Here is a 27,840-nt window from a genome sequence, read left to right as displayed (position 1 = left end):
TGGCCGCCGTGAATTCAAGATGGCGGACTGTCACCTCGCACCTCGCGCCTGGCGCAGTATGCCCTATTCTATACTACTACAATGAATGAAGCTTAAGTTATGTAGATAAGGGACAGAAAATAATTCCGCTGTTAGCTATGTTAAAAATTAAAATAAATGCAATAAACAATTTAAGTCACACTACAAAGGAGATAGTGTACCCAAACATAAAACGAAATTTCCTTTTTCAACATAGAGATTTACCAAATAGGTACATATTTTTGTAGTTTAGTTTTGTAATGTTTCCGTAATGCTTTCCAGTCGAGCGGCAAGACACAACAAAATTAGAAATAAAATATACTTTTTGCGGGCCGTCAAGATGCGTATTTTGTCGTGATGAAATTTTCAAATGGTCAAATGCAAAGGTCAATGTAACTGTAAACATTCCAGTTTCTATTCAGTTGTGATGTTAGTTATGTTTAGTACAGGCGCCTTATCCATTCCATTTTGAACTGACTGGCGATGAATTTTCTACAGCAAGTTTTTTGATGAAAGCTACAATGCTCGAAGACATGAGAAAAATGATTGCGTTGAAGGCCTATTACCCAAAACTCTAAGTTTTAACTAGTGTGTTATGTGGTTTACACAAAGAGAGAAGAGCCTAAAATTATATGGTAGGACTTGAAAGTCATGCTCATCACAAGATACAGAACAACGATGGAGCCACTATGCATAATATAAGTAGGTATGTTATAGGATAAAAATTATTTCCTTACTGTTCAACATAATTATATCAATAGCTCTCCTGATCTCAACAAATAAGTTTATTTACTTGAATGATTTTGAAGGTTTAAGTAAGACAGAAAATTATTATGAAAACTGATAGTTAATTAAAACCGTTGATGATGAATGTACGTCGTATTGTGCACTGTTTGTAGCCAAGTATGTAGCCATGTGTAGTCACGTATAGACAAATTCTTTTATCTCTACCCTAGTGTTAAGAAAACATCCTGTACTTGTAGGCTAGTGTATCTCTAAATGCCTGCATGAGTAGATTGTGCATAGCCAGGTAAGAATGTTCCATGGATTAAACAACCTTGGTCTAATAGTAAGCGTAAAGTGTACTGTATATGACTTTATAATACCTAGGCCTCATATTTAAAAGTCTTAACTCAAATACTTTTAATTCATCCCATATATTGTACAAAGCCTCCCTGGTGACACCATTGTAGGTCTCGTTCAGCTACATTAGGTCCATATAATAGCAATTATGCTATAGTAGGCTTTGTGGTTCGTAGACATTTGGTCTAAATGATTGTTATTGTATTGCAACTTTACTTTTAGGTTTGGAGCCATTTGGCTTTAATGCCCATATTGAAGGATTTGAAGGTGAAAGTGTTCTGTGTTTCGTATCTGATGAGTTTTTGTCTTAGGGACTCTTGGTATATGTACTATCAATTGTGTTTGTAATAAGAATAAAGTGTATCAAAAAGTTTGTATTACCAGGTGTTCGTGGCTCATAGAGATCACCTGGTAAGTTTTGAATAGGTCCTATAGAAGACGTAAGACATTCTTAATAAAACTACATTAGGTAAAATGCCTACTGTTATGGTCGTTGAAGGTACGAAGGTTCAGTGAATTTTGAACCTAAAGGCACAAAGCCCTCCGAATATTGCCCTATGGTATACATAAAACACACTGAATATGGCTGTAGAGTAGGTCACGTATTGGAGAAGCTTGACTTAAATGCTTTTAATAGACGTTATGGTAATCGTTAATCACATCCGGTTATTTACGTACAGTAAATATAATGGTTTGTAGTCGTTTCGTCAATACATATGCTTATATAGGCAATTTTTATGCGTAATTTTCGTCGTATATGATTCCATTACAGGCGTCATGCACACGTGAATCTGGTAGTCGTTAATCTGCCTTGTATAAGTTACTTGTTTGTACGTAGGATAATGAATCTGTCAGGAGATGTGGCAGTAGAAAGACGCAGTAACAATGTTAATTTTATTTATTTTTCTTATAACAAAAACCAGAGACTTGAATTTTATTATATAAATTTTAAATACGCGAAACAAAAATTATATATAACAACACAATTTAATAATATGTATTATTAAACACAAAATAATTTTTGCACTGTGCTGGAATATAATTAAGGTCCCCAAACATTTATTATTTAAAACATTTCAACTGATTGGTTATTAAAATTTATTTGACATTTTACGAACATTTTGGTTTACATTAATAGATTTTCAAAGGTTTAGTTGCCGATAAGTAATAAAATTAAGGAGTAGGGCAAGTATGCCGGAAAATCATGCTAACAAACACAGAGTAATAGACAAATAAGTTATATTTAAACATTTGTCATGTGGTACAAATATTGTGACTAGCACTACGATTTTCGATGCACAGGCGTGTAATCATGAACAGTTTTATTTTTACTACAGAGTTTTTAACAATGTGTCGGTTTCGATCTGTCTATTGCGATGTCGTTATAGATGGATCGGTCTTGGGTTGTCGGTCTTGACATGTCAGACTTGAATAGGCCAAACAAATTATAAAAAATAACTATCGACTCATCGACATGTCTGACAAGCCGATAATGACATCTATATGCCGACATTTTGCACCACCGAATCGTGAAAGCATACATCAGAAGAATTCCAATGCTTTGCTGAGCATTTCGTCTGGCTTGGTATGATTTTAATATATATCCACAGAACTCATTACTTCTTAAAAAAAAATGGATATATTTCCTTAGGTCTGATGTACTTGAAGGAGTGTGGCGTATAAATAGGTGAAATGCCAGTATCAAAACAATTACTCTTTATTTACCATCCAAACACTCGAAGAAAGAGAAACATAAGCAAATTGTGACACACGCATGCTGCAACCTTCAGCACGTAAAGACTGCAACCTTTCCTGCGCTGTAGCCGGAAGCAACCAATTCGTAGCGGCCGTCGCCATCTAGATCGGCGACTGCTGCCGTGCCTGCAAACATAAAAAAATAAGAATAACACATTGCTCACGCTTTTTCAAGGAAAAATCAACCCTCATCACCATGTTCCGCTTTCTACTGCCGAACAGTGGGGAAATGTTGACAGGCATACCATCTCACTCGCTCTCTATCACAAGGAAGATCATTCTTCATCAGTGTGTTCTACTTTCTACTGGCGTACAGTTCAGTAAGTTCAGCACAGTCTTGTTGTAGTATTATTGATGTGTTGTGTTACCGCAGAGATTTTATTGTCTACTCTTGCTAATACTTCCGCTTGTATTTGATTTATTATTTCTGTCATTTTAGCGCCTTGACGTGCTAACTCATCTTAAATACTTTTATTTTGTTCAGCCTGTTGTCGTGACAACTCCGCCACTTCAGATCTTTGACGTGCTAATGCATCTGAAATACTGTTTGTATGCAATGTTAGCAACGAGTTTAGCTGTGTGTAAAGTGTGTTAAAAACACGCACTCGTTCCCGTCTGTGAAGTGTTTGCTACTGCTTTGGACATGTTTTCTTTCTCTTTGGAACACGGGAACTGTTCCGCTGCGTCAATGGTCTTGCCTGACGAGTTACTTTATCAATATATTCATTAAGAGCCACATAACTAAAGGGCGATAAAATATCGTTGTCTGAGTTATCACTAATATCAGCTGAATTGTGTTCACATTCCTCCTTTACCTCTTGGGCCTTACTCTTGCGACGTAGAAAGTAAGCACCTTCGTCGCCGGACATGGCTGCTTCCTCAATGCAGGGACAAGGTAAATTGCAGGACGTTATAGTACAAAATGACTACAAGCTATCCGGAAAATGGCTTAGGACCTCCAAAAAAGGCCGCACAGTTGGTCGCCAGCTGTAATTGTTTTGTACTTCAAACATTGTGTTTGTTACATCTACAGATATATAAGTGTGTGTATATATAGGTACATACATATATCTGTTTTGCTTGAAACATTATCCTATTAACGTGTTAGAAATGTGTTTGCCCGACCTTGAGCTTAATAACGACTATGTTCCATAATAAACACTTGTTCTCGTTAATATACTTACTATAAATATGGATCTGCCGTAAAACATCCACAGAATTATGGAAATAAAAAAAATAACATTATTATTTTTTCAACTATTATACTATATTTTGTTATGGCTCATATGAATTTGTGAGTACCTTACATTATTACGCATCACTAATATTTAAAGTTAAGGTACTTAAATGAAACAATATAATTTAAAACAAAATATCTGCTATCTCTGGAAAATATTTAAGCAATTTTCTTTAGTGTACGACGACCCATTGAAACTAATTGCAGATAATGTTTTGTTCAATCTAGAGAATATGGTTCAGCCTCATGATTCTACACACGATAATTAGATAAAATAGACTCTACTAAGTTCAGGGAAGGGCAATTGAATAACTCTGTTCTTCGAGGACCTCTGGTTCAGGATGTGCTCCAACTCTCGCTGTGAAAGTAAGTCTAGAACTACGACCCAGCCAAACTATTTATGACGGTGACTCAGCTTGGCTCCGCACAGGCCTGGTTGAAAATTCCTTAAAATGGGTGTGTCTCACCCATGAAGACGGGAATTGTAGCTGTAGGATTGACTGGAAGTCTCACAGCACAATGGCGGATATTCACACGACGCGATAGTGTAAATGACTGCGAAACACGACTCCCTATGGTCCGTATGGTAAGAACCCGGACTTCCTCGACTTAATACTAGCAAAGCTACATTAATGCGCGGTAGCCACGTATCTTCTCGTACTCTGCGCGGGATCCCTATACGAGGGACCGCCCCACGCACAGAGGACGCCATCTCAATCAGAAGCCCGACACTTGAGTAATTATTCTTTCAAAATCGCCTGCCAGCGAGCATCTAGGCTAGGAAGAATGACTAAGCAACCTCGCTTCCTACTTTGCGAGAGAGTTAATACTCTAAGACCATAGCCAACGAGTGCATTGAAGCGAAATTAGTAATAAATGGAATAATAAACCTCAAATAAATATTTAGCTATGAAGAATAGAATCCCAAACATTAATTTCAACTGATATGCTATGGGATAAGCCTGTGTCGTTGCACTATTCACAACTCAGTACCTACTTAAATACACGAAAGAAAAATATAATTATTTTTATTTAAATTACAGAGAAAAATATAACTAAGACATAAATGATTATAAACATGTAAACATGTCTCAATGTTTACATTCGTAAGGCTATTTAGATAAAAACATATATTTGTTTCAATTCTATATAGAACCAATCACCGTAACTACGACAACATGGAAGACTTAGACCGCATTCACTTGCAATTTTATTTTAAATTTTTTATAGATAATGATAATTTTATTTGATATGTCGACAACATGTATGAAACATTTTCATATTTTGCGGTTTGGCTTTTTCTCAACTTAGAAGCTTAAAAGTTACAAAATATTAATTATATTACCACTTCAGTACTTTCTCGTCGTAAAGTTAATGAAGACGAAAACAAATGTAGTTGTAATAATAAAAGCTATATTGTACGCATTATCATCATAATAGGTTGTTATGTAGTCAGGTAATATTATTAATGTTTAGTGAATAAATTACAACGCAAAACTATTTTAACGATTTAATTTTAGTATGAAGCTATGTACCTAATAATTTACAGTTTATATTATAAACAATTTTGTGTTATGTTACAATAGGCTATAAGCATGAATATAAATCAAAACCAAATCTCCCAAAGCAAAACATTCTACAAAAAATGTCATTTTTGACCCTATTAATTACTTGCCTTAGTCATGAAATAAATTTGTCTTGTAATGCAAAGCTAAAAATGAAGATGTAAAATTAAATTTCAAAAATTTAGAATTTTTTGTTTTCTATTATAAAATATAGTAATTACTTGGGCAATAAAATTAAAACTATGAGTATTAGAGGTGAAATTCACATTACACATGTTTCAAGATTCATAAAGGTCTAAAAGGCGAAATTGAGATGTGTTGAAGGTTAAAAACAAGAATGTAAATATATTGTAATAATTTAGTTTTCTATGATGATGTTAACAAAAAGTAGTCACCAAGAGAGCTGGCATTGGACTGGTTTTCTAGAGCATCTGGGATCCAACCCCCGTCCATCCAGCATGGTAGCATTAACTCAAGGACTTCAGAAATAACTACTACAATGATTTCTTACAAGAGGACATCACCAGTTCCTTCCCCAAGCGTCCAGATTTGTATATTGTGTTGTCCCGTCTACAATAACCACAATGTTTACGAGACGAGAAGTAAAACCGAAAGAAAAGAAGGAACTAATTTTAATGTAATAAATGTTATAAGTTTTAAGTCAGGTTTAAAATTAATAAAGTCTTTTAAATAAACCTGCAAAACAAAATAGTATTAATTCTAGCGCCACAAGCCTGCTTTTACAAAAACATGCAGCTCTTTGGTACTTGTGTTCTTGAAATTTTACATACATATTTGTTCTACAAACATGGTTTAAAACATTACAAAGAATGTTGTACATTAAAAAGCGCCTTTGAACAAGTCAATCCCGACCTGTAGGCATGTGTTTAAACGACCTTCTGCTAAAGCCACTCCCTGTTGACGAACAGGGATGAACTGGAGTGCGCGAACCACAGTGAGCCTACCTGTGGTGGTGCCATCCGTGTTCCACACGGTCACTAGGTTGTAGGACCAGTCGTCGCTGTTTGGGAAGAGGATGTAGTACGCCCCTGCGTCGTCGCCGTCCACCACGATGTTCGGCTTCTTCCTGCGAGCACCGAGCCACACTTCAACAGCTGTGCAGCTGCCTCGCCGGCTGCATGCGTTACGTCTGTCATCCTGCATTCATGACATTCGCTTTCACTCGCTGAGAAGCCTCGGTGAATGAATGCCAATGACATTGTTTATACATGCGTGATAGTGCTGATACAGAGCCGCCCACACCACAGCTGGATACGGCTCAGATACTTGCCGGACCAACACATGGATAACATTGCTAACAATGAAAACATGGATATAATATGTCTTTACAGCATATGCTCTAAATGGCTACCTTCTTCAGTTATGCATACGCGAGCACGTTTCACCTATTTTTTTTTGTGGCCACTTTATAGAGTACACTGACAACGATGTTGTTCATCTCTGTTGAATCTATTCAATCGAACGAGTGGAAAAATAATGTTCAACAATGAACACGGGCTTCTCTTGGGAGAACTCCCTGTCTGTCGGGCAAGAAACAAAGGTACACTGATGACGTCGTTTGACCAAACTACAATTGATACCACGTCTGTTCGTTGTTTATACGCTTACAGTGTCATCTAGCGGTAGTCGCTACAACCAACGCAACTTACGATACCAAATAGTACACCCTTCACTTGCATGTGCGTGACTTTCTGATCACTCTATGTAGCCAATATTATAAGAAAAACTATTTGTTAAATCCCAAAAACTTTAAACAAATTATATATATATATGCGAAAAATTTCATGTCAACAGGATGGTTCCGAATGAATTTGAATGACAAATATCGACTGAAAGTTCATCACAAAATGATAAATTATGTTTAAAACAAATATACGACCTTTGAATTTGAAACTCAGTAACTGGTTTATTGCAAAGAATGAGGGTAATTAAAAGTAACACTAAGAATCTAGATAACTAGTTAAACAAATTTATGTCACCACTGATAAACTTGTGACTATTGTAAAGTATTCAATTAAAACCAATGGGGTAGCCACTCCCTTTCCCCCCGAAATCTAAGTCACGTGCGATGTCAGGTAGAGGAGGAGGCAAAAACCTTGACTGGGTGTTACGCCCCTGTAAGTAGTATAGAAATGGGGCTCCGGGGACAGGGTCCAGGGTGTGGTGCCTGTGGTGCCGGCCGCCATATTGGATTGTGACGTCACGGCGGCCATCTTGGATGAGTGTGACCTTGACTTTTGACCTTGACCCTGGCGGTCATTTTGGATCCGCTATTTTGGATCCGCTATTTTGGATCCGCCATTTTGGATGACGTCGTTTTGTTTTCTCGAACATTCCGGCATTGTGCTTTCCACCATTTTGAATTATGATGTCACCGTTGCAATTATTGTTACGGCCGCCATATTTAAAATATTTATTTATTATCCGATATTAATGAAAAAATTTCAATTAATAAAATTTTAATAACAAATATTTAAAAAACAAACATTTACTACATGGAGCTCGGAGTCCTCATTTCAAACCCGGTGAGGGCAAAAAAATAAAAATTACGACCGATCCTTCCCTCACAGTGGACGCTGGCAGACTAACCCCCATCACTTGTTACCATGCATACATATCATCAGGTAGTATGAAATCATGTCCGCCATCTTGAAAATCCGTAATTTTAATGCTAGAGATTCGGGAAAATTTTCAAAATTCATTAAATAAATTGGCAATAAATATACTGATTGATTCGATCGATTCCTGTCCTTGGTTCGATCCCTGGTTGATGCTAAACATTTAATTTTATATAAAAAATAATAATTTCAATAAACCATGATCAAAATTCTTAAAGAGACTTTAAAACAACTACTACCGTCATTCTATAAGCTATTACGACTACCATCTTGGAAATTTGTATTTATTGACTCTTAAACATATAAAAAAATCAATCATCTACCTAAAGAATCGATACTTGGTTCGATCCCTGGGTGATACAAAACAACTTTAATTAAAAAAAATACCACAGAAGTGACAGGTTTCAGCAAATAAAAACACCGCAAGTTCTTAAAAAAACAAATAGTTTTATTACATAAATTATACACTACTACAAGTACAAAAAAAACACAGCCAAATTACTTAAGTCTTGTGGATTTCTCGATTCAAACAGTCTTATTGTACGGACTAAGTCCCTTACATGACTGTAATTGTCTTTTCAGTTTATCAGGTCGACATATCGGTACACCACATTTTTCACACAAAGACGAATTATCGACTTCATTAAAAGGACAGTGATATATTTCATGTCGTTTTGCACTTTGAATATTTGCGAATGTTTTGTTACAAAATATACAGCTTGATTCTGATGAATGTACAGCCAGTCCATCAAAATTCCTGAGGGGTCATTTTAATCTTCCATAGTGTATAAACTTGCTTAAACACCTGTTGCACTGATATTTAATGCGTTCAGAGTTATTATTACAATTGCGTATTACATAATCCCATAATTTCAAGTTTTTGATCTTCTCACAGTACGTACAGTTGGGTGATGGAACACCGTTGGAAGCTCCTTCCTTCATCAATGGCACTGGCACTGTTGACAACCATTGTAACATTGCCGAAATGTTAACTTTGGAAGCCTTCGAGTTCTGTTCTGCGGAAGATGTTGCACGCGTCAAAATCAAGTGCTGTGCTGAGAGTAGGTGTAGCTGTTGACGTTGTCATCGGGCTCTGCACTGTTGATGGTAGACCTTCGATCCAGATCGGTGTTGATAGTGGTAATGTTGCCATCGAGTTCTCAAGAATAGCTAGATACTGGCCTATTATGTTAGTCGAATGTGACTATCCGATCCCTTCATCGCCGCAGCCAGAGATGGACTGAAGGTCTCATCGACAGGGTCTCACTTATATATTCTCATTAGCTGGTACAACACATGAGTCAAAACAATATCCATGTTCATTATACTTGCACTTAACTTTGTCGGAGCATTTTTTATAATGTCGATTTAAGTTATCGAGACGTAAAATTAGTTTACCGCACTTGTTGCATTGAAATTGTATTCTTTGCACATTATTCGGACAACCGCTTCTTTCATGTCTGCGCGCGCTTGAAGTTCTAGTAAAAGATGCGTCACAGTATTTGCACTGACGCAATGAACGTTCTTCATTAATTGAAGAATTCAATGCTGATGATGAAACTTCAGCTGAAGGTGGAACAGCACATTTCGTTATCTCCTTGGCATCTGGTAATGGGATCTCCGACTCTATCATCATTGCTGTCATCTAGGTCCCCGCTGCTGACAGTAAACAGTCTATCCCGGTCGACATTGGAACAGTAACTAAATCTCACGAAACCTACTGAAGAGACCTGGTCCGTACTGCACCGCGACCAGAGGTGAACTGAGGGTCCAGTCGTCTGAACCTCGCTGATATACCCGCGGTCTACTGGAATACTAAATGAGTCAAAATATTGTCTGTATTTAAAATAATTTTTTTATTTGGTACCTAAAAATTATAGAAATAAAAACACACAGGTTGAAATTTTACACATTTATTTATAAAATTAACACAAATACATATTAGGTTAAGGAATTAAGCATTTTCGCAAGCAGAGTCTTTAATGCCGTACGCACTGCCTCGTCGACTCCGGTTCCAACTAGTTCGCAGGTCACGGGATCAGGAGCACAGGTTTCCAGCTGGTCATCTTCTGCGACGTCGACAACTCCGGCAAGACATGGTCGATGGCGTCTGTGACCACGTCTACGCCTTGGCTTTGTCTCAGTGCTAGTTGGGACAGATTCACTGCCTGAACTTCGACGACGAGACACGTCGTTTGGACGTCTGCATAGAAGTATCACAGGTCGCAACAGGTTGCAACATGCCCATGTTTGGTGTTGCACGTGCAGACAAGGCGACTACCTCAGCGATGCTAGCAGGAAGGATTGTGTGTGGTCGCATGTGATAGACGGCACAGTTTCCAGGTTCGCAACAATCTAATAGCTGCTGAGTCGGTTCGTAGGACACAGGAAAGTGCGCAAACCGCCAATGCTGAGCGTCTCCATCACAGGTTTCTGTATATGTATGTAGATACCCGGAATCCTAGTAGCTGTACTCGACACTGCTGAAGCTAGGTGTTACGCTCACGTACACGTTAGCAGGATGAAACATAAACATCTTCTTGCAAGTCGAACGTCAACTGAAGGCACATACGGATGTACGCCATTTATATATGCAGGCTCCTACAAACACAGTGTGTGCCATTTCTGCATTAACTGCGAGCTTGTACCGGCACATACTCGTTCAAACTTGTCACGTGGCTGTACGTCGTATATTGCACTAAGCTTGCGCAGGGAAGGACAGCCGTAGTCGGTCTGTAGGTCTACAATTTCAACAGTAGCTTCACACAACTTGTTCAGCCATTTCTTCTGCTCAGGTCCGGCAAAGTAAATTATTTCGTTTTGAACTAGTAAATCTTCGATAGTGTTTTTCACTTGGTGGTACGGAATTTTACCTTCGGCCCACTCCAGGCCATGGTAGTATTTACATAGCCATTCATTCGACCGTTTACTTTTTTCGTCTAGTAGTTTCACAGGATACGGAGGTCGGAACGTGCGAGTTCGAGTCTTGTCTCCGGAGGTGTCGCTAATTTCCTTGAGCACGAATACATTTTGACTCTGGAAACCTTGCAGGTTGCAGTACATATTGCCACTAGCAATGCTCGGTAGTAACTAAATTATCGTAGAAAACGAAAAAGTATTTATGTCAGAATTTTCACAAGTTTGTCTGGACAATTGTACGAAGAAAGCCGATCGTGAAGTATCAGACAAAAAGCGTAGGTATTTGGTGGAATATTTCCGCTAGTTGTTATCTCCATCCTACAGTCGATGATGTTATAATTTATACGATCATCCTGTTTGGAAACATCAAACACCATTAACGGAGCCTTGTTCTTGAAACTGTCGGGACTCAGTATCGGTGACTGTCTCCGCCAATAGTAAGCTTGCTGAAACTTGGCATACATTTGATATGCGAGAAGAAATCTTCCACTTTCAAAGTCCATGTTCATGTCAACGTACGGATAACTTTCGCTGTTTAAAAATATTTTTACATTACGTATTTGACAGTTATCGAATACGGAGCGACAAACTCCTGCATTGAGCTGTCTTCCGGTCTGAAGCCCGACGATGATGTATCTTGGTTTTTCCGTAGCGAAGCTGGTCTTTACTATCCGATTGATACGCTGACTATGAGGCAAGCCAGGATAAGTTTCCAGGCTCCAGGATCGGAATGGCACATCGAAGTTCTTGCCATTTTCTATGTTCTTCAACATCTTGACTCGCTCAATGGTGCTCACTTGGATGTGGGGCAGCATCCACTCGATAGACTGTAGCGTTAGCGAGACATCTTGAGGGTTTTCTGCAGCAGCGACAATTGCATTAATGTGCGTGTTTGCTAGAAGCAGTACAAGCTCTTGTTTCGAATTAATGATTATAGGCTTGTAGTCCTCAGCGAATCCAAGAAGCATGGACAGAGGAACACAAACTTCGAACTTCCCTTCGGCATAAACCGGAAGCTTATATCCATCCTCGAGAGCCCAAAAGCCATCTTTGCAGCAGACAGTTCATTTGGCATGAGCGAAAGGTAATTTTTCATAGCAGATGTTATGCCTACATCTCTCATCGCCATTGAGTACATATGTAATGCGCTCGATTAGGTGAAGAATACCATTGCAGGATATTGTCGTTGTTGTCGGATGCGTACCATCCGCTTTTGTCAGTGTGCCTCTTATACGTAGAAATGACTGCGAAGGTAAAGTAGAAATATCTTGGTGCTGTACAGCAAATGCGTACTTCTGATGGTAGTGCGTACGGTCCGAGCAGGAAAGGCTGGTACTCGTGCAATTCCATTTTCGTAATGCTGTCATCAAAAATGACCGGATCTTCCACATTGAGGATTTCGTCTTCCATATTTATTCGGCACTTGAAGAAGATACTTTATGCTGTCAGGTGTTAATGCACCGATGTCTGGTAGAGAACTGTTCTTATGCACGCCAATACGATTGCTTTTATAACTGTTCGGTGTTACGAACTTTATGCCCATCGCTTCAAGTGCAGACGTAATGAAATTTCTTCGTCTTGAAAATTCACTAATCGTCCTCGCTGGTCAACGATTCTGACGACTTCCTGTGCACACTTCACGACGACTGGAACGTAAATGATACTTTGCGGTACTTCGACCAGTTTATATCCTGGCGGGACCATCGGCGAAAACTCGTGCAGCATGTTGCTTGGTCTTCCATTGAGATACGTTCCACTTGTCAAATTACAGTTTATTCTTATGACATTCACAGACAAAATGTTTACTGCGCGCATAGATTCGTACGTTCTTCCTGTATCATACACCTTTGATTCGAATCCGAGCATCGTACCTATGGTCCCAGGTTTCGTAAAGTCATTATTTTCACTGCATGTTAGAATGCTTTTTTGAGTGTTTGGATTTCCACGCAGTTGAAAGTCTACATCCTGTGGTAACATATCCCTGATGTACTTTGCAATGTCGTCAATTTCGTAAGAGCCAACAGGTAACTGTATTTCATGAGCGGTCCCATCGCTTTTCAGGAAGCAGATCTTGCAATTTTCTTCGTCGATATTCGGTATGGCATTATACGTATGAAAATCTACGAGTCCGATACACCATTCTCCATCTAAATCCAGAGGCGGGAAATGAACCGCCCGCAGCTCAGATGCGTGACATGTCAAGGTAAGTGTTATCGACATGACTAATAAATTATCATCACTGCACAACCTTTAAGTAGCAATTGTTTTTGTCAGCTAAATTTTTTTAGTTAAAAAGCAAAGACACAAGTGTCCGCAGTTTGTTTGATTAGGCTTCTGTTCCGTTTCGTAATTGTAGAACAATTTAGTGGTTCGGCCCAGGTACCGCCTAAGTTATAACGGAGGCCTTAAATTTCCAAAACTATCGTAGTACTCGGTCATTTTTCCAGTCGTTACATAAGCCACCCAGTGCGTACCGCGACCTGCCGACGTGGCTAAATTAATTATGGCGCGCTCACGTTTCTTTGGCTTGCTGGGTAAAGTGTCTCGCATAAACACACCGCAGAAATTTGGTATTTTCAGTTTGCGTGCGTACTTGATTAAGTCTATATTGGTGAGCGGACGTTTCGGCAAAGAACTTAGGATTTTTTCATTCGTTTCTTTCTCATGCCTCGACCTGATTTGTGAGGTTTCAAGTAGAGCCTTGCGCCGTTTTTTTTACCCATGGCAATGGCATTGGCATTTATTGAAGAAGCTAACCAAAGCACATTGTGGAAAAACATTTAATGACACTAAGGGATGGCCAAACAATTCCTCAAATACCATTAAATATTTAGTATTAGAAAGATTATCTAATCAAGGATAAAGATCTGAAAAAAAATATATTAAAGGAAATAGTACAAATAAAAATTTTCAACACTTATAACCTTTGAAGTATACGAGGTAAATATGTATTTTCTTCTACCTATTCTATTACCAATTCCCAAGATATTGTACTTTTAACATTTAATTATTTAAATAAAAATTACGTTTGTATTTATTCTGAAACTGTAGTTTATGAAACAAGCATTTAAAGAGTTAAATGTTTCAACACCATGGTTAATATTTTTCATTTCTTGTACATTATTTCATTTTTCACCCTTAGGACATAGATTCGGATTGGAGGGGTATATACGAGATACTCTTTGGGATTAGAATTCGAGATTGGTAAAATCGATAAAACTGGGATTCAAAACATCAATAATAAAAATCAATGTATAATCCCGAGGTATTAGGTTGTTAATATAAATAATTATATTTTATATGCGTTTCCTTTTCCAATTATGTAGATTGCATTAATTAAAATATCTCAATGAAAAAAAGTAACCATATTAATTAATGCACTGCCTTAAACACACAATATTAATTATAGTTATGCCAAATGGCAATCAAACAACTTTCACGGTCATACTTTTGCAAGTGCAGGCAGGCTATCCCCTTCCCTGCCCCCGGGTCATTCACTACCATTGGATCCACGCACAGAGCCTTAGCTGTGTGTTTGGATGCAGGGTCGTGGTTGTCCGTGCTTGCCGCATGTGCCACGGGAGGCGTGGCGCGCTGTCGCGGGTGGACACGCGGGGTCGTGGTTGTCCGTGCTTGCCGCATGTGCCACGGGAGGCGTGGCGCGCTGTCGCGGGTGGACGCGCTGTCGCGGGTGGACACGCGGGGTCGTGGTTGTCCGTGTTTGCCGCACGTGCCACGGGAGGCGTGGCGCGCTGTCGCGGGTGGACACGCGGGGTCGTGGTTGTCCGTGCTTGCCGCACGTGCCACGGGAGGCGTGGCGCGCTGTCGCGGGTGGACACGCGGGGTCGTGCGCGCTGCAGCGCTGCTTACCCGCCTCCTCGGCGACCTCGGAGGGCGCCTCTCGTTCCACGTCATTACTTCATCTGCACGACTTGCTGACCTTTCGAGTGGCTCCACTTCCACACAGTAAAACAAGATATAATTACATCGCATGCTTTTCGCAAAATTAGCTGGCAAAGTTACATTTGCAGAATAAAAAGAGAATGAAAAAGAATATAACAACAGAACTCTAAAAGGTTTAAAGTCAATTTTACTGGTTGCTATGTGATATGGTGTTATGATTTCAGAAAAAAAGCAAGGCCTTTGAACCCAAAAATGTTAAGTTATTTATAAGATTTGGTTCTCTTTATACATACTATAAAAATGTTTAAAACGTTTAACTTTGTCAGCTAATTATGCCTAAAGTATGCACTATATATAAATAATATAAATATATACTAGCTGGGGTACCCGGCTTCGCGCGGAGAGTATATGAGATTGTGTGGGAGTTGGAATAAAATGATAGACTTTAAAATATAAAAGGTACAAAATTGTTATTGAAAATATATTCTAACTACAATACTTCTATTTAAAACACCTGTTTATAAACAACATTTTTCATTTTGTTATCCGGAGTGTATATGTATAAATGTTTCGAATTTTCTACTCGAGAGCAAGCTACGTACAATGGACCGTGAGAAAAGCAGGAGTCTTTGAGATTAATACCACAATATTTTTAAGTTTGTCCTTGTGCTTTGTTAATTGTAAAACTATAGGCTAATCTGATTGGAAATTGCAGTCTTTTAAATTGGAATTGCAATTCAGTAAAGATTAGTGGTATTTCGGGGATAAATAATGCGTGTCCTTGGTCCTTTCCAGTCATAAGTTCGGCTACGATGATATTATTCGATAGCTGTTTGACGATTATTCTCGTTCCGTTACATAGTTTTGGTGAATTCAGATTTCTTATTAGTATGATTGGAGATCCAATTTTCAGCCGAAGGCAGTGTAATGGCATTCCGGATACTTGCAAAGAGTTTAAAAATTCTGTAGGGAAATTGACACTTTTTTAAACGTCTACCATCGTGTCGATCGATTTGTATATTCTTTCTTCACCGGGAATTTTCTTTTGAATATTGAAGTTGATATCGTCGACAATATAATTTTTAGTTTCTAAAATTGCCCTCTGAAATAGCCACTTCGGATTGGTATAGTTATGAACAATGTTTGAATTAATTTGGTCGATGAGTTCGTTTTCAGTAGAGGCTATGTTGCAGAAATCACTATTTAGTTCAATTAGACTGGTCGCCTGGTCAGTAGGGTATGTATCTTAGCCTATTTGTAAACGTTGTTGAGCAAAATGTGCTGTTTCGTCCTTCGATAGTTCAACTCTCATATTTTATGTTAGTAGCAATGTTTGTACGTGTAGCCAGAGATATGATTTTTTTAAGCATGCTTTAATTGCGTCTGCTGGTGTTGACTTGGGGATAACCGGAAGTGTTTGTCAAAAATTCCTGAGATTATGAGTAAAGCTTCTCCCATCACGTCAGAGTTTCCTCGCTAATCTTGTAATGTTATGTCCATGGCTTCAAGTGATTTTTTAAGCGCCATTGTGCATTCGTCCCAGAAGATAATTTTAGCTTGTCTTAGAAGTTCACCTCGCCCAGATGCTTTTGAGATTTAACATACAGGGAATTGTTCTTCAGCTATATTTAACGGTAGTTGTAAGGCGGAATGGGCATTTCGTCCCCCTTCCATAAGTGTGGCGGCAATGCCAGATGATGCCAGTGAAAGTGCGATGTGTTGTTTAGCACGTATTTCTGCCAGCAATAGATTTATGTGAAACGTTTTCCCGGTACCGCCTGGTGCGTCCAAGTAAATAATTCCACCAATGCTGTCGTTGTTTCGGTCCATGATCACGCTGTAAATTTCTTTTTGATTGTCATTGAGCAATGTATTGAAGTAGTTCATGGATGTTGTAGCTTTTTTCCTTTGCAATTTCGAAACTTAATGCACCGAAAGCATTTTGTCGTGGTGCTGACATCCCAAGTTGTACTAAGGTCTGATTCTTTATCTCTAAACATTTATTTTCTAAACGAATAAGTGTTTCATTGAAGATGTCATCGCTGAATTCGATGGCCAGTTCTGGATTAGCTTGTCGGATTTGGTGCAATATGTCATTACTCATACCTTCCTTGAAGGAGTCCCATAACTGTTTTGGTTTCGATGGGTTACATGTTAGAATTATGGTGAATAAGTCTCTGATTTGCTCAGCTGAGGCTGTGAGTGAGGCTTCTTGTAGTTTTGAAATCCAGTGGTTATCGTTTTCCAGTAGTCCTAAGCATTGGCATGCTTCTCTGTACGTCTGGCATTGGTAACCGTCAACAATCTTGAGATCTGTGAAATTGTTTGGTCCCCGTATTTCATGTAACAACATCCGAAGATAGAAACATTCGGCGTTGTTCGGATGTATGGTGTATACTCGACCTAGTGCGTTAGTTTTCATGTTTACTGGATGATCCTCTACTGGAACTCCTGGTTTTCGTCGTTGAAATATTTTTTTTTGTTGTGTTCCATGTATAATAGATAGGGACATCAACATATAGTAATGTTCTTGCGAATGGATCTGTTTGGCAAAGTTGGAAAAAAGCTGTAGATGTTTGTGTTCTTAGGTGGTTCGCTTGCAATTTGCCTGTAAGTTTCTTTTGAGAAGTAAACACTCTGTCCATTTTCTAAAGCATTATACAGTATTCCCAGACGTTTCAGGGTGTTTTGAAATTTTTAGGAATTATTTGGACGTTTTATAACATTCTCGAGTATTATAGAGTACTCTCGAATATTCACGAAAAATTTGGACTGTTGTAGAAATTTCTAGAAAGCATAACTTTAAGCCCTTATATTTACGAAGGTATGCCCTTTATGTAAATACAAAAAACATTTTTGTTTGAGGGGTTACAAAGGGCTATCACTGCATGTAAGTCCCTTAATCTTACCTTAATTAGTTTTTGAGTTTTAGCGGCACGCACATTCCACACTTTCTTTTATAATATATATTGATATTCAATTTTGTTGAATTTCAGTCACTCAAAAATTCTACAACTTTAACTATGTTAAAAGTTAAAATAAAATAATGGCCTGGAACAGGACATACGCCCGTAAGTGCATTGTTTCATTTCACAGTCTCGTAGTGCTGGTGAACACTTGCCGCAGTGTCCTCTCTTTTGAGAGCTACGACTCGGCGAGAGTTCAGCATCCTGAATAAGCTTTGAAAAGGCCTGAGAGTATTGTTTACAAACTTTGCTAAAAAGCTCCTTGAGCATAGTTTCATTAAAGCTCTCTGCGGTTTCCATTTAGGCCTTCCTTGATTACACACAGGCTGTGTTGAAACAGTTTGCTAGCGACAGCGGTATACGTATACAGATTCAACAAAACGTATTTATTGGGACTATTCACGAAAGTAAAGCTTTACTCGCCAGTTTACATTAGCCTTGTGGATTTATTTACGCGAGATATAATGACACACAACTGCGCATTTGCTGCGCCCCTTAGAAAGTTCTAATTTATTTTGTAAGAATGTATTTTTATAACAGTTTGCATGAGTACAAGTTATTTTTTTAAGAACCCGGTGCAAGTTACAAATTGTTCATACAAGATGTTCGTTTCGAAGACTTAATTGCTTTTACTGCGTGGGAAATAGTTTACATTTAGCATACATTTTCTTGCACGCATTCGGCTTTTGACTACGCTGTGGTTGGACGTAAGAGTTAAAGAACTTTTCCATGCATTTTTTTAAACTCGTAAAGTTTTGCAAGTATTTGTTGGTTTGGATTTCTGTATCAATTCCTTCGGAAGGATTTTCGAGGTACAATAAACGTTATTAGTAATTTTATGTTTTAAATAATTCTGCAGGTTATATGTTATTAAACTCTTTATAAAGGAAAATCAGTTTACTATTTTGAGATTTTTTGGCTGATGAATTACTCAAACATCATTTTAATTTTGCTTTCCTCTGCTTTACAAGAAGAAGACGGCATATTATTACTATTATTATTTACAGACGAGTGATTTTTTCCTCAGAACTTAAGGAGGCTTTTTCCTTAAGAGAAAGACTTTATTTTGACGTTTAAGAAACGTGTCACTCTCAGTGAATTTCATTTAAATTTAAACTTTAAGCATTTTCCTGCTTTGTGTCTGCATGCTGCCATTTTTTTTCAATTAAAATTGTATTTAAATATAAGTTATGTAACCTATTGTAAATTTATGGAATTCATATTGTGTGTTTAAGGCAGTGCATTAATTAATATGGTTAAAGATTTTTCATTGTGATATTTTAATTAATGCAATCTACATAATTATAAAAGCAAACGCATATAAAATATAATTATTTATATTAACAACCTAATACCACGGGATTATACGTTGATTTTTATTATTGATGTTTTGAATCCCAGTTTTATCGATTTTACCAATCTCGAACTCTAATCCCAAAGAGTATCTCGAATATACCCCTCCAATCCGAATCTAGGTCCTAAGGGTGAAAAATGAAAAAAATGTACAAGGACTGAAAAATATTAACCATTGTGTTGAAACATTTAAATCTTTAAATGCTTGTTTTATAAACTACAGTTTCAGAATAAATACAAACGTAATTTTTATTTAAATAATTAAATGTTAAAAGTACACTATCTTGGGAATTGGTAATAGGATAGGTAGAAGAAAATACATATTTACCTCGTATACTTCAAAGGTTATCAGTGTTGAAAATTTTTATTTATACTATTTCCTTTAAATTTTTTTTTCAGATCTTTATTATTCATTAGATAATCTTTCTAATACTAAATATTTAATGTTACTTGAGGATTTGATTGGCCATCCCTTAGTGTCATTAAATGTTTTTCCACAATGCGCTTTGGTTAGCTTCTTCAATAAATTCACTCCTTTCAACATATGGAAGCATTATTATGGCATACACATACTACAAGCAAAATTCAAGCGATAAATTAGTGGGAAAATTTCATCTGAGATTTTTTCTAATGAGTTTCTCCTGCAATGGGTCTGGCTGATCTTTGGGAACAACCAAGTGGTGGAGGACGTAAAATTTCTAAACCCGCTAGGAAATGATGTTATAATCACTTGTCAGCGTCCAACGACACCGTGAACAGATGTATCTTGTACCTAGTCACCTCGTCAACGGCCAAAGGTAGCTTTGTTTTTTTTTTTTTTTTGAGAACACTTTAAAATACTGTGAACAATTACAGCTCGTATCACGTTTCCTCGCGTTCGGTAGTTTTGTGCATCAATTGTACAGGTACAGTATGGACCCTGTTGCCTTGTAAGCTGTACTATTGTGCATCATATTTTAGTGTACCATTTCAAAATGATAATTTGTATTAAGTTTCTGGTTGCCTCATCAGTGGGAGTACTGCACATTTATTGTGAGGCCTATCCGACATTGTGGACAGGTGCAAAATGTACACAGTTACTTCGTTAGTGCTAAAGTGGATTTTCTAAGGCACTGTGAGCAGGTGTAGCGTGTATACAGCCGTAATAACACTTGCGAGTTCCCCACAGCTATGTGAGCGGTTGAATCATTTACCCAGTCGCCTCGTCATTGGTTGTGTTGTACAACACTGCGTAGTGCCAAACATTGCCTTGATCAGGTGTAGCACTTACCCAGCTGTCTCGTCAGCGGTAGTGTTGTACATTATTTGCATCATTCCCGGAGTCAGAGGGTTTGTGTTCAGGAGACTCCACTTCACCTCGAAGCCTGTTGCCAACGTGTGTCTTGTAAACGTACCCATTCTGAAACCATTAAACATGTTTTTTAAGCCATATAAAATTCGCACCATAATTTTCCAAATGGTGAAACTGCCTTATTATTTCGACAAGATCTATAATTTATTTTTTTAAACTTGAGTTTTGAGTTCGTTAAATTTTCAGGACTTTCATTTTACAAAATAAAAAGTACCAAATCATTAAAGTTTATTTTAACGTGGAACGAATGCTAAATGCATTAATAAATTAAATTGAAAGTAAATTTCTAGGTTTATATCTACTAAAAAGCTGTTACTAATATACTATTAACTCGTAAATCTTTACATGCTCTTGAAAAATCTTAATAAAGAAAAATTTGAAACAAGGAACTCACAGAGATAATTAAATTTTACAATTTAAGATTTGTACGCTTAAATATAAAATTGGATTCAGACCATTTGTTTAATTTTAACATAAATTCGAAAAGTGCTTGAAGCCGGTCCCACCGAGAAAACACACCACTCAAAACAAGCTTCAACTCTGGTTACCAAGTTTATGCACACAATTCCAAAGTAAACAAGATGTGCCCAAATGGGGCCAACCTGCATGTTAAAAATCTAAATAAATGGAAAAAAAATAACTTAAGGCGTAGTCCTTTACAAGGTGACAGCAGACATCATCAAGAAGTAGGTTAACTATATTGGTTTTATCAAAAAGCAAAACTTTAGTGAAAGTAAATAGATAATTTAACTTAATAATTACAATGTCTCTAATTTATAGGTTGTTTGAAAACCACACAATCCGAAACATAATAAAAATTATTATAAGCCAACTAGGCAAACACATTTAGGGCTGTATATCTGAACATAATTATACTTGCCAAATACACAAATAAATATCATTTACCTTAACACAGGTAATTGGAGAGCTAATTAAAAGAAAACTATTAATTAAAAAAATATATGGCTACCACAAGAGCATGCAACAAACTCAATAACACTTTAATTGTAACCAGAAAAAACATCGCAAGAAAAACAAACTAAGGCCAAACAATGCCACATCAAACAAAGTTACCATTACCATTTAAAAATTAAGTTCAACAACAACATTTAGAATTTTATTGCTGGCCATTACAAATACTTAACTCTCCAAACACCCATTCGGACTCGCTCCCTCTATCTCGGCGTGTATTATTCCTCCATGGTCGGCTGATGGTCCTGCTGCTCCATAACTAACTACCCAAAACATTAATATGTATATATACCCTAAATTTACCTCCTCCCTCCTAAATTACCACTCAATTCTCCAGGAGAATATCGAGTTTAGAGAATGTTACTGAAAGTTCTGGAATGATCTTCAAAACAGTCCAAACAATCGATACACAGACGAGTCTTGGTTATATCTTCTTCTTCTTCCTAAGAACTCGGTTGGTACCCCGGAGTTTTGAGCTATTTAGGTAGGAACCCTGATGTTTTCGCTTGAAGTGCACAGTATTTTACCAGTACACAGCAGTACCTTATATATTACTTGTAATGGTCATATATGATGTAATACCCTCGGAAATGTACACAGGTAAGGTTAAGTGTTTCTCTCGTGTCCCTAAATGTTTTAAATGCATAAAGTAAACATACAATGTGTTGTGACCAAAACCACAAGGTTGAAATTTATTTTATTTCTTTTTTTATGGCAAAGGTCAATTTGGTTAAACTTTTACTAATAAAATAATAATGTTTGTAAGATATCAGGACCAGCTTTGTTTTTTGCACGTAACTAATTAAAAGACAGAAAGCATTCTTGCATTTAAACAACACTGCATAGCACATAACTCCAATTATGTGCATGGCTTTTATGGACTATGAAAGAATTCTAATTTTACTATCACGACTTAAAGTAGAGCCTAAATACTAGTTTTTCTCACTGCCTGTGCTTAGGGTCAAATATCTCATTAACCAATTATATAAAATATTAATATTAATTTAAAATTTACCCAAATTTGTCAGAAAGCAAAAAAAATAAAATTAAAATAAAATATATTTTAAAATTATAAATCATTAAGCAATGTTTTTTTTATTAATTTTGTACTTTTACTCTTAATATATTATTACCATATAGAGTATTATTTTATTTACATTAAATACTGCGAGTTATAAACACCGTTATATAGAGCATACATTGACCTTTGTTTATAGACGAAATAATATACGCATTCATAACAAATTAAACTTTTTCAGTAAACCCATTCTAACGACAACTGATTTTTATTGAATGTTAGGACACAACATTTCTAGTACGGTGAAATTTGGTATCGTAATAAAACACTCACTATGTATCAGTTGCACATAATGATAAAATAACTAATGAAGTTTCAACACTTACCAACACAGACTCTTGATTGTTTGCTTTTAACAAATGGTTTTGTTTTCCTGTAATGGTTAATCGTAAATTAAAAAAAAAGAATCGTTCTGTTTGGCCGATCCAATAAAATTCAATGCGTGAACATCGACCAAAATGCATACGTACGGGTTAAATTAAGAAACTTCTTTTTTTGAAGTAGGTTAAAAATAATTGTCATTAATTTGCCATTTTTTTTAGTTGCAGGTCCAAATCATAAGTAAAATAAAGTGCTCATGTTCCCCCGACACTGTCCATCCCATGCTTTCCTCTTGCTGCCCGACATGTCTGTCTCTCTAGTCATTCTGTCACTCGCCATGCCAGCCCTGCATGTAGCGGGAACTACCAGCCGTGCATACACACATATATGTATCACTTTTATAGACCTCTGAGGTAGTTTCGTTTGTTACATTATTGTTTTTTTAATGTGTACGGTATAAGGAGGCCGTCTTATTTTAAAAGTACGCAATAGATGCTTATCATCTTCCGAATGTGTTTAAAAATTTTGTTGTGGCAAAAGGATTTTTATTAATTCATTATTTTCGTGTAATTTTATCTTTTTTTGAAAAGCTACGGTAGTGGTGAATCTCTTTGAGTGAAGAGGAGAAAAACGCTGCATAAAGATTGTGTGTATTAAATAATTGTTATAGTGCAATTGTTTTTGTTACACTTAATTTTTTTAAATGATGTACAACTGATGCAAAGGTTCTTTTTCTATGTTTACATTTTGTGAACGTAAAGTAAAATCAGGTTTCAATTTTCTATTTTAGGTCTAGGAAATTCTTTATTAATTTTTAGCACACAAAAATTATTTTATTCTTTTTACAGTCATTCAATTTAGGAAATTATATTTTGGTAGCCATACGTGGACAGACTCGCCTTCATACATCAAGGTCTTTGGTTATTCAAAGTTAGAAATACCCAAAATACAAATTCGTAGTTTTTCAAGTCATGTGGGATTTTGCCAATGCAGGCTTCGTGTGTACAATCATCGCATGCAAGGCAAGAGAAACAAATTAAGTGCAAAAATTATGGAAGGTGGCATGTGTGTCGGTTAAGTGTATTTATATTTAACATTTACTTCTGCAACGATATTGTTGAACAGGTTCAGAGCTGAGCAATACATATACTTACATGAAGTTGTCAGGAATCTCGTACGCGTAAACAGAGCCGACAGAATTCTTGTAGGCTGACACCAGAATTTCCACTTTCCCGTCTTGGTTGATGTCTGCTAGTTCCAGGTCCCACGGCTTGCCGATGGAGTCGTCGAGCACGACCGACACAGCCTGTGTGAGGAACAAGCCCTTCACTTTGAAGTCCAAGTTCGAAACTGTCAACACCCTTTTCGGTAGGAGGAGAGTACATTTTCAATCTTATCCCACCGACATATAAATCTGAGACTTTGGATGTTTGTTCCTCAATCACGTATTTATTACTGTACGAATTTCGATAAAGTTTTAAAGATAATTACAAAATTATGTTCCTAAGGAGTGAACGTAGGAAAATTCTGATTTATACTAAAACAAACTATGTGTGCGAATATTTCAGTACTCTCCAGTGATGTGTAGCATCTAACCTCGGTAACGAGCTCATTCATGTGTTATCATGTTGTAAATACACTTACAATACGAATCTCGAACACTAAATTTAACGTAGAATTATTCCAAATAACGCCGAGCGTAATAAATATATGCAAAATGTGTTTTCAACTAAATTTCTGGATACGAATCACACGTTATTTCCCCACCCGCCGCTAGAATTCACTGCCCAAGCAGCTACTTCAACTATCGAATTATTCGATTTGTAGAGCGAAATTTTGACTACATAAATGAAACGGCTCCGATAAAAGCGAAAAAGACTGGATACATACTTAGCCATGATTTTGGAAGTTATTTCGACAAGGAAATTTATTAAAATACTCCCCATTTTGTTAAAATCCATTAAACAGTAAACATAAAGTTTAAATTTGTATTTGTGAACTGTGGTTTCCTCCATCCAGCACAGATGGCAGCACCGTGGTGGTTTCATATTCCGTTCCTTGACTTCCGTCGCATTCACGAAATTACTCCTACACGGTGCCGTATACCGAGAGTTAAGATGTTACACATCAAAAATTATACAAGTGAAGTTTCAACAGGTCTGCGCCAGAAAAGGGGATTAGGGGGTTTCTTCCTCCACCAGTAAATAAACTTATCCCATTATAAACAGTATTCAAGGATATCACAATTTGTTCTCCTCCCCCTCCCCCCTGGTCGCCTCAACAAATAAGAAAAGTTGGCATATCCCTGAATTATACAAAAGTTATATATCCAAAAATTTTGTACATTATTAATTTTAAAATTAAGATTGAAAGTATGTGATGTTATGGAACTAAGGTACACACATTAGTAGTTATTTCTATCGCATTACTAAACTATTAACCTGAAATATTTAAAAACACATTATATAACACTAAGTATTAATTTGTAATTTTTTTTCCGACTAAAATCAAATTGTAAATACTTAATACAAACAAATTCACCCTTATTGAGCTGATAAAACATTAAAGATTTAAAAATAAAAATTTCATCAGATATTCGTGTATTTTTCATGGCGTGGAATAAATGTAGGCTAGCAATTTCTTGTGTCTCTGCAGTATGGTGAACGTTGCTACATATACGCTTTAATGTTAACTAAGGGTTGTGAAAATTTAAATGCGAATATTTTAACGTATTTTTTAAGTTGACATTATTTATTTTTATGACTTAAAATGATAATATAAAGTATTAAAGGATAGTTGTACTATTATAAAGTAATATTTTTAATATCTGTGCGCGGTGTAAATTCTGCGATGCTCATGAAAACTACAGATACGGATGAATCACGCTGGTCCACCATTTTTTTCGAGATTTCTGATACTACCACAGTTGACAGAACCGTTAGAAGCAGTTTTTCTCCCTTCAGCTAATTGTTGTGTCATATTGGTTAGACGCCCAAAACTTTGGAGGAAGTGTAGTGATTTTGACAGTGAAAACAGCTTTAAATTACCCCCTTTATATATATATATAAAAGTGGCTGTTTAAAAACGTGGAGATTCTGATTCGTACTTACTAACCATCATCAGACGTTATCAAGCATCTTTTACGCAATGTGTTTGGCGGAACCAAATGGCGATGGCGAAGTTATAAAGTGACTTCAGCTACGTCACAGAATATCGTCTGCAGACAATTCCTAGCTCCATGGCTCTTCTGACATATGTAGTTTATATTTACCGAATAGAAAATTTTGGGAGCGATAAATCGATATAGACAGGTTCCTACTGTAGGGAAAAAAATTCACCTTTTTATATTTGGATAGTAAATAGAGCAATAATAATAATTCCAAAAATTATGTTTACTTTAGAGATAAGCATATAACAAAACACAAATATTACTCCATATACCTATATGAGTAGATCATAAAACATGTGTTACAATAGAGTAAAAATTGAAATAGAGCTACATAAACGAAACTCGCATGAACTTGCGGTCGTGCTCTCTGCACGTGGGCTATGCATGTATTGTTTTTGTACTGTTAATAGTTTTTAAATGTTGTAGAGTGGTAATAAATATGTTTGGCGTGGATTTATTTGTATAATGCAGCAGTATAAACAACACACTTGAAAAAAAATTATCATCTGAAAGTCATCTCTAAAACAATGTTTATTCTAAAGTTTTCTTATTATTTATTTAAAGTCATCACTATATATATATATATATATATATATATATATATATATATATATATATATATATATATATATATTAAAACATGGCATAATCTCTTTTCTCCTACTCTATACTTACAAAAATTAAAATTTGTGAGTTTTAATGTTTACTCAATAAAGTTTTTACTTCTGAACAAATGTGGATAAAATTTAGGATCAAAGGTAGCCCACATACTCCATTAACACTTAAGCTCTCTCTCTCTCTCTCTCCTCTCTCTCTCTCTCGCTCGCTCGCTCTGTGTATGTATATGTATACAAATAAAAAATATCCCCACACATAAAATTGTATTGGAACTGGCTTAGTTCTAAATGAAAGTTCCCTATCACCGATTGTATTGAAGCAAAATTTAAAAATCTCATCACGAGTTACATATGTGAAGAATTTAATTCATTAAAAAAACGGGTGAAAATCGTAATAGTTGGGTTTGATACTAACATATCGTATCTCCGTAGATATTCATTCGGGATGTAAGAAGAAGGAGATGAAAAAAAAAATTCTTACAACACCCAGCATATATTTCGTTACTTTTACTACCATCTAAAATTTCACACCGAAGGTTTGGTTTAATCATTAACACCACACGTACAAATATAATCAAGCAAATGTTAAAATATCAGATATGAATAATGCCCACGCTAAAAATGCAAAATTGGTAACCATTTTCCAAAATCATAAATCAAAAAAGAAGGGGGTAAAATAGAATATATATTTTTATAAAGTAATATTAATAGAATAGAATCTACTAAAGATGAAGAAAAGAAAACGACCATCAATTTTGTCACTAAGGTAGTGAAATAGGCGTAAGTTGTCTTATGATAAATTATGATATCTATGGATCTTATAGAGCGGCAAGTAAAATAGCAGGTAACTAAATTAACACAACCTAAATTAAAGTGAAAATTTGTATTTTTGTC

At 36.5% G+C, this 27,840-nt stretch overlaps 1 protein-coding gene across 5 annotated transcripts in view; it reads right to left on the bottom strand.

The window, feature by feature from the left end:
* Positions 1-2,802: 2,802 nt before the first annotated feature.
* LOC134531676 (uncharacterized) overlaps positions 2,803-27,840 on the bottom strand; it is a 337,254-nt gene continuing 312,216 nt past the window's right edge. For all 5 annotated transcript variants that reach the window (XM_063367470.1, XM_063367472.1, XM_063367474.1 and 2 more), the window contains 4 exons: positions 24,315-24,466; positions 20,709-20,837; positions 6,624-6,745; positions 2,803-2,982 (listed from right to left, as the gene is read on the bottom strand). In XM_063367470.1, coding sequence (XP_063223540.1) covers positions 2,888-2,982; positions 6,624-6,745; positions 20,709-20,837; positions 24,315-24,466 — 498 coding nt within the window. In that variant the 3' untranslated portion in view covers positions 2,803-2,887. The remainder of the gene's footprint in view (positions 2,983-6,623; positions 6,746-20,708; positions 20,838-24,314; positions 24,467-27,840) is intronic.

The sequence above is a fragment of the Bacillus rossius genome, chromosome 5 (genome assembly GCF_032445375.1).
Source record: "Bacillus rossius redtenbacheri isolate Brsri chromosome 5, Brsri_v3, whole genome shotgun sequence".
Lineage (NCBI taxonomy): Eukaryota > Metazoa > Arthropoda > Insecta > Phasmatodea > Bacillidae > Bacillus > Bacillus rossius.
The sequence above is the reverse complement of the archived record's forward strand: the minus strand, read 5'-3'. Positions and strand labels throughout refer to the sequence as shown.